General features: G+C 37.7%; 1 protein-coding gene across 1 annotated transcript; it reads left to right on the forward strand.

Moving 5' to 3' along the window:
* The first annotated feature begins 7,809 nt into the window (after nt 1-7,809).
* On the forward strand, nt 7,810-8,790 carry LOC141910065 (FMRFamide receptor-like). Its single transcript, XM_074800777.1, has one exon. It carries the CDS (start codon nt 7,810-7,812, stop codon nt 8,788-8,790), a length of 981 nt encoding a protein of 326 aa, XP_074656878.1.
* The last annotated feature ends 216 nt before the right edge of the window (nt 8,791-9,006 follow it).

Here is a 9,006-nt window from a genome sequence, read left to right on the forward strand (position 1 = left end):
GTTAGTCATGAATGATTGTTTCATCAAAAATTCTGATATCATTGCCTTTAGTTTGACGCATGTGATCAGGTGTTGTTCAAAGATTGTGGAAATTTGAGATATAATCCAGGCTACAAATCTACGTTCTTGTGGAGTTATCATAAGATAAACCACCGTAATGTTTTTGTGAAGACATTCTCAGTCTGGAGCAGCGATTTTGGATTTGAAAGTGGACAAATCATGCATAGAAATAAGCTCTGCTATGTGTTATCCTGCTGTTTTCTGCTTTGCAGTAGGAATTATAGATATTGCAATGTGACTGATTGTGAATTGTTATGTTGTAGGTATGTCTTGCAACAACAGCACTAGGGTGAAAGTGATCGGAGGCCCGGAAGACCGAAAGAAGTCTATGATGATAGCTGTTATAACAATGAGTAATGAGGTCAAGGAATTGATTCTCACAAAGGATTTGGCATGTAAATTGGTTGTTGGTGCATTCAGGACTGTAACCAATTTAAAATTTACAAGTGGTCCTGTATGTTATGGGACAAAGAATTCCAAGGTATGTAGTGTTCGTGTTGAAAATGGTTGCTTAGGTGATTCTATAATGGGTGGCTGGGTAGCTGTTGGTTGTTATTGCATGGATAGACCAGATTCATTTTTTGGATGGTATAATGTTATGTGGAATATCTTTAAAAAGATAGTATGGGGATGTTGTGAGGTTGACAGTTATTTACGAAAGGATGTTGTCATGATTGAAGAGGGAGTGGTTGATTAGTGCGGTGTTTTGTAGTAAATAGCATGGATGATGTGTTTGGTCATACTTTTGATTTATTTCAGATATTTAAGACTAAAGACTTTGAAGTTGACAGCGATGTGGTGTCAGGATATCTGCATGCCCCTAAGGTGTCTGTCGCTGATGCTCTGCGTTCCCCGAAGCGACGCAGGGTTAGTGTAAAGGGCAAGGTGACAAAGGTAAATGCCTATTGTTGTAGTTGGGATGGGATGCGTAGGACTTGGTAAGGATTTGTTGTAGCACTAGATGCTACACATATGTAGTACCAATGTTGTTGGTGCCGTATTGAAGTAGGACATAAATTGATTTGAATGACAGACTCCCTAAGTTGGTATTGCCTGGATGAATGCAGTTACATGACGCAGAGTTAATCCGTTGAAAGTGAAGAGTTAATTCTATAACTTACAACTGTGAAACTTGGATCCTGAGTTCAGAGTCTAAATTCTTGATGATCAAATAAACTTGAGTTAACTCACAACTGTGGAACTGGATTCCGAGTTCAGAGTTTAAATTCTTTATTGATGATATGAACTAAAGTTAACTCACAACTGTGAGACTGGATTCTGAGTTCAGAGTTTGAATTTTATATTGACCAAATGAACTAGAGTTAATTCACAACTAAGAAACTGGATCCTGATTGTGTGATGTAAATGTGGTTGTTGAGAGGGCATTAGGATGTGTGGCATGTAGTGGCATTATGTTCCCAAAATAATGGTTTGTTGTATTAAATTTTAGGTGTATGGTGTAACATCTGGTGTCAGCGGTGACGATGTGGAATGGAAGCGTCGTGATGTGCTTATAAGTGATGAGGAGACAAGTTCTTCGATACGATTAAAATTGTGGAACGAAAATTATGGCGTTTTGGGCGAAAAAGACGAGGGTCGTGAAGTAGTAATTGAAAATGTCGTCGTTAGTGTGTTTAAAGGGATCAGTTCGTTAGATAGTACAGGGATGATTCATGTGGAGGTATGGCCAATTGTGCTGGATAGTTTGTGTGGGTATGAGGATTTATATTTGAATTCATAAGTGTGTAATGTGCTATTGATATATGTTGCAGGATGTAACAGATGAGGAATCTAATATTATTGAGTTACTTGTAGTTGGTGTAGACACGCAGGAGGACGGGTATGTAGAATAATTGTATTTCATGATTTAGTAATGGTTGTGTTAGTTAATATGGCTTGCTATAGATTTGTGGCTGTATTGCAAATGTGGTGTAGTTCTGTGTATAGGAATGTGCGGGCATGGTATAATATGTATAGGTTGTGTATGGACACTGTGTATGGGTGATATAAGTGGCTAGTAGTTGAGGTATTTATGTCATTATGTGTGATTTCGAATTGCAGGAAATTGGTTGTGGTGGCAGATAGCGGCAAGGAATTTGTGTGTGGTGCTGGTGTGATGATGACGGAAGATGATATTTTGGAGTGTGTGCCATCGAAGATGATGGCAATCATAGAGAACAATGTTGTTGAGTCGCTGGCCCCTGCTGAATAGTTGTACGTATGTGGTTTGAATATTTGTGGGTAATGGTTATGCAATGAGGGAATTGTGTGATGAATGTTGTATTTGTGTTATTGCAGTGGTGATTGCTGTGGTTACGGACATTTTGGGTGATAGATGTATGGATATGAATATGTAAAATATACCAATCATTGGAGCGTGGTATGCGGTTGTACTATGGGGAGGTGTGTTAATGTTTGTGGGAGGTTGATTATTTCCACTTGTGTAATTATTGTGCAGATTTGAATTTCAATGTTGTTTATTAATCATGACTCATGTGTAGGAGGTTATGGTATATCAGAGTTTCTTATTTGGATGGGTCTTGCAATTTCATAGTGTCATAGTGTCGTCAGTTGGTAATAAGTTAATGTCGTTTAATGCTGTCCACATGCGTAATTATTGTACAGATTTGAATGTCGATGTTGTTCATTCGTCATGACTCATATTTGTAGGAGCTTATAGTTTGTTATGTAACTGGAGTGGTGTGTGGATGTATAGGTGGTTTTTATTTTATAAGCGTACGTTATGTGGAATGTCCTATGTGGATATAGGGTCAGGGGGTGTTATTAGTGGGGGTGATGTGTTTGTAGTGAATATTTCGATTATCAGTGTTTCCTATTTGAATGGGTCTTGTAATTTCATAGTGCGATAATGTCTTAGTTAGTAATAGGTTTATGTAGTTAATTCTGTCCACTTGCATAATTATTGTACACATTTCAATTTCGATGTTGTATATGTAGGAGGTTATGGTATGTGCTGTTATTGGCGTGTGGTGTGTATGTTTAAGTGGGTTATAATATTTCGTTATGCGAAGTCTCCTATGTCAATATATGTAGGAGAATCAGGCGTGTTATTTAAGGGGGGCGGTTGTGTATGTAGTGAATGTTTTGATTAGCAGATTCTCCTATGCAGATATATATAGTAGGGTCAGGTGGATATGTTTGTAGGGGTGTTGTGTATTTGGTGTGAATGTTTCAATTAACACAGTCATAATGTCATAGTGTAGTGTGTTAGTGTGTTGGTAATACGTTTGCATAATTATTGTGCATATTGAATTTTGATGTTGTTTATTTATAATGACTGAGATGTGTAGGATGTTATGGTTTGTGCTGTTATTGGCGTGTTGTGTGTATGATTAAGTGGGTTATAATATTTCGGTCTGCAAAGTCTCCTATGTGGATATATGTAGGAGGATCAGGCATGATATTTAAGGGGTGTTGTGTATGTAGTAAATGTTTATATTAGCAGAGTCTCCTATGCAGATATATGTAAGAATGCAAATGTAGTGAATGTGTCGATAATCAAAGTTTCCTATTTGAATGAGTTTTTTAATTTCATACTGTCATAGTGTCGTAAGTTGGTAATAGGTTAATGTGGCTTAACTCTGTCCACTTGCATAATTATTGTACAGATTTAAATTTCGATGTTGTTTATTTATCATGACTCATGTGTAGGAAGTTTCGATAATCACTGTTTCCCATTTGGATTGGTCTTGTAATTTCATAGTGTGATAATGTCGTGAGTTGGTAATAGGATTATCTTGTTTAATTGTGTCCACTTGCATAATTATTGTGCAGATTTGAATTTCGTTGTTGTTTATTTATCAGGACTCATAACTGTAGGAGTTTATGGTATGTTATGTAACTTGGGATGAATATGTGGGTTATAATAGTTCGTTATGTGGAGCGTCCTAGCAGATATATGTCGGAGGGTCAAGTGGATTTGTTTATAGGGAGTTGTGTTTGTAGTGCGAAAGTAGTGAATGTTTCCATTATCAGATTCCTATATGGATGAGTTTTGTAATTTCATACTGTCATAGTGTCGTAAGTTAGAAATAGGTTAATGTCATTTAATTGTGTCCACTTGCATAATTACTGTAAAAATTTGGATATCGATGTTGTTTATTTATCAGGACTCTACGTAGGAGGTTATGGTATGTCCTGTTATTGGCGTGTTGTATGTATGATTAAGTGGGTTATAATATTTCGTTCTGTGAACCTCCTATGTTGATATATGTAGGAGGGTCAGGCAGATTTAGATCTTAGGAAGAGAGTTCAAGTATCCGAATAACCATAGAAGCGATAACATTAATAACCTCATTTTCTAATGAGTAAATACAGTTTATAAACTGTATTTACTCATTAGAAAATGAGGTTTTTAATGTTATCGCTTTTATGGTTATTCAGGCAGATTTGTTTATAGGGGAGTTGTGTGCTGGTGCAAATGTAGTAAATGTTTCGATTATCAGAGTCTCCTATTTGGATGGGTTTTGTAATGTTATAATATGATAATGTCACAAGTTGGTAATAGGTTTATGTTGTTTAATTCTGTCCACTTGTACACATTTGAATTTCGATGTTGTTTGCTTATCATGACACATGTGTAGGAGGTTATGGTACTGGGTTGTGTAAATGTGTATGGGAGGTTATAATATTTCGTTCTGTAGAGTCTCCTCTGCGAATATATGTCAGAGGGTGACGCGTATTAATGAAGCAGGGTGTTGTGTAGTGGTGTGTATGTAGTGTATGTTTTGATTTCGATATGTGGAAACATCTATGTGGATGTATATAGGAGGGTCAGGTGTGTTACAAAGTGGGGTTTTGTATATACAGGCATGTGTAGTTATGATTTTAATTTTATGTGACCTTTATGTGAATTCATTTATGAGTGACAGGGTTTATATTTGCGTGTTTTTGAAGATTGTGTGACAATAGTAAATGGGTAAATTGATGTACCTAGTTTCTAGGGAATGAAACAGTGTGTATTTGGAATTGATATGTTGTTAAGTAACAGTGGTATAAGCTGGGGAAAGTATGTAGATAGTTGTAATGGGGCATGAATGATATTTGACATTGTGATTGATATGTAGCAATGTAACAGTAAGATATGGTGGTGGATGTATATATCTAGCTGTCATGGGGATGAAGCAGTCACTGTGTGGAATGGATGTGTTGGAATGTAACAGCTATGTACAGTGTACAAAATGAGTATTATTTCATGCTGGGGGATATTGATGCGTTGTTGCCATAGGTTTTGATGTGATAACACTGTACATATATTACCACCATTAATATTACTAAACACATATGTACAGTCTTATGAATGATTATGTATGGAACTGTATGAAGGATTGTATTGAATATATAGGAAATGGTAATTGATCATGTAGCAATCATTTGTGGCGATGTATGTATTTTGTATTGTGCAGTGAGATAGTATTCAGAAATGTTTGTAATCAATGTTGTGGGATGAAATATAAATAAAAGGTGGATGGTATGATGATATGTGTTGTGTATAATTATTGTTTCCAAATTTGGTGCTTATCCCCATATGCTTGGCCAAGTTCTGATGTCATTTACTACATTGTCCCTGGCAAGGATTTGAGCTTGATGGCATGGCGACTGCCACAGTACAATGGGGTTCCTGCAGTGCTGCTGTGGCAATTGAGGATTCCACTCATAGCTAGTGACAATCCGCCAGGTTGCTAGTAAGTAGTTCGTCATTCGCCAGTGCGACATATGAAAGTTAGGCAGAAACCCGTTATCGCTGCTATGCAGCTATATTTATTCCTTGGAATCTCTCGCATTGCTTAACATAGAGTTATAGTGAAGCCTTTTAGCCTTTTTGATACATGTATTAAAAAAGTTTCTATATCTATTGTAGATATTTCTATCAGTTTGAAATTTACTAGACAGGTATCTTCTATAAAGAGAATCCTTCTTTTTTAAAGACATCAATAAACCATTAGAAAACCATTCGTGTTTCTTGTCCCTATATATCGAAAACTTTCTTTGATTATAAGGAAACATTCCGTGTAATATTTGTAGAATACAATATAAAAAGAGTAATAGGCCACATTAGCATCATGAATATTAAACACATGAGTCCAATCATGTGCAATGAGCTTTCGTTTAAATCGAGCGATATCATGATCTGACATTTTTCGATAACTAACCGTCCTAGTTGATGTAAAATTGCAAATTGTGTTAATTGGATTTCTATGAATAAACTTTCGAATGTGTCATTGACACATGTAAAATCATCCAGTACCCTAAATCTAATGGTGCTGCTGTACAAACTTCTCTAAATCGGGCCCTTCGAGACCAATCCTTTTCCCGCATCAAAATAATCGGTAACACCAGACATCCTAGTTGAATTTGTCTTGTCTTCACAAGAAAACTCACAACACCGTAACAGACTTAAAACAAGAGGCTAACTAATAATTATTCAACGATACTGGTTGTTCCTTACCCGACTCCACGACGTTATACGTACGTAACGAAACAAACATACCTTCAAAACAAACGACCGGTATACCGGTATACGTACGTTACTATTATAGTCTATACTAACTGAATAAACTTCATCCTACGAGAGTGTTTACCAACTAAGGTATACTTGGAGTAAACAGTTGTAAAATATGTATTATTTCCGACGTTAGCTATGCTACAAGTTAGACTGGATAGGATTTGCAATTGACAATCCCATCGCTGCCACCAAAATGTCATAGAATTGCTAATCCTCCCTCAGTCTCCTGCAACACCACCACGACAGGAAATAATACAAACGAAATTAAACTTTATAATTGGTATATATATTTCTAATTTTGTAATTCATTTCACCGTATGATTTCAAAATCGGTTCCGTGGTGATCTGAGATCCTCTCACACACTCGTTCCCATAGCTAGCCACTTGCACAACAACACACACTCTCGTGTGCACGCCGGGCCTCAATGGGCCCGTCTGACCTTACACACCGGTATATGTGCATTCGACCCAACCTGGATTAATCTCCAATCACAATACCAACAATTAAGGGATTGCCGGGTTTACACTATTCAAAAGCCAGTATTTCATGACAGTCACTACATACTGGGATTGGATGGCATTGTTTTAGTGTTATTCGCCACTGTAGGACACATCCTCAGTATCGTCGTTCTAAAAGAACAGCACCGCGTGGCTGCAAAAATGTAATCTACGATTCTAACTTTATTATGTCTGGTGATTATGGACACGATCACACTCGATCACGGTCTTCTCCGTCTAGTTATTCGCTATACAGCTGTTGGTGCAAGTCGTGGCAAGTCCGGATTCGATATTCGTAGAAATCTACTGCCAGCTTCTGGAATCTACTGGGATTTTAGGGATTCGAATTCGGGTGGAATTAGACCATGGATCCAAATGCAATTTCCACGAAAATCTATTCCTCTGTGTGCATGCCAAGTTTCATAATCAAACAATGAATAGGTTTTGCGCAAACTGGTTATGAAAAACTAGTTTACCCTTTTTAGTATAGATTTTAAATTGACAATATTGGTGTTGGTTTTCACGTTAAATATTCCTCAGATATCATTCCTACTTACATTAGAACATGTTACATATACACCCATTAGTTTTAACACTTTTCTCGAGTGAGATTTCATTTATGCATATTGCACTTTTACACAGTTAATATCGCCGGCAATAAATGCATTTCATCGAATTTCAACACATAACTGATATATTCACAACGAACTGCGCCGAATATTATAATGAACGGTAGCGAAGTAACGAGAACGAATCGAGTAGGTCACTACATACTGGGATTGGGTGGCATTGTTTTAGTGATATTCGGCACTGTAGGCAACATCCTCAGTATTGTCGTTCTAAAAAGAACGGCGCCGCGTGGCAGCAAAATGTCATCTACGATTCTAATGTTATGTTGTCTGGCGATTATCGACACGATCACACTCGATCACGGTCTTCTTCGTCTAGTTATTCACTATAACGCTTTACTTGCACATCCTGGAACATCAGGATTCGATATTCGTAAACATCTAGGTGCTACTGTTAGCGCGTTCACGTGTCCCATCTCCGCGTTTCTGGCCATATTTTCGTTGCACGCGGGCTCTTTGTTAATCGTCATCTTGACGCTTGAAAGATTTTGTTGTGTCACGTTTCCGTTGAAGGCTTCGACGGTAGCAACTCGCCGAAATTCCGCATTAGGGATGTTGTCCGTTGTGATAGCCACGACCTTTATCGACGGCCATATTCTGTTTGGTGTCCGGTATATGAAACGCCCCCCGCTACTCGGCTATCACTGCCAAACAGTCTCCGATTCATATAAATATTTCTACATCAATGTATTCGTTTGGATGGACTTAATGTTCGGCGCTCTCTGCCCCTTCTTAATTATCACGAGTATGAACGCCGCCATCATCCGACGACTCATATCAGCCTCGTCACAACGACAGACGATTTCCAAATCAGAAACATCTTCGAAAGCAGAAAATAACACGACCAAAACGTTACTAGCAATTAGCATCGTATTCATCGTTACGACGATGCCTGATAAGGCTTTACGTGTTTACAGTGATCGAAACAACGGGGCATTTTATGGCGGATTCGTTGAGGTTTTGGGGCCGCTCTTGCGGCTACTGGAGTACACGAACAGTGCTATCAATTTCGTTCTGTACATGCTGTGCGGTTCGAGATTTAGACGGGAATTTGCAAAAATGTTCGAACAGAAATGACCACTATTTGTAACGCCCGAATCAGAAATTTAACGTTGAAAATAAATGGTCACAGCCAGACGAGACAAACGTAAATCCTTTACAATATGATTTTCTCCTTCTAGATTTTGACACATGAAACGACAATATTAGACAGTAATGGACTCTTTGTCCTATCCTTCTTCAAAATTAAATTTCCGAATAGAAATTCCATATTTCGAGACACGTGCATAGACT

The sequence above is a fragment of the Tubulanus polymorphus genome, chromosome 8 (genome assembly GCF_964204645.1).
Source record: "Tubulanus polymorphus chromosome 8, tnTubPoly1.2, whole genome shotgun sequence".
In the NCBI taxonomy this organism is placed as follows: Eukaryota; Metazoa; Nemertea; class Palaeonemertea; order Tubulaniformes; family Tubulanidae; genus Tubulanus; species Tubulanus polymorphus.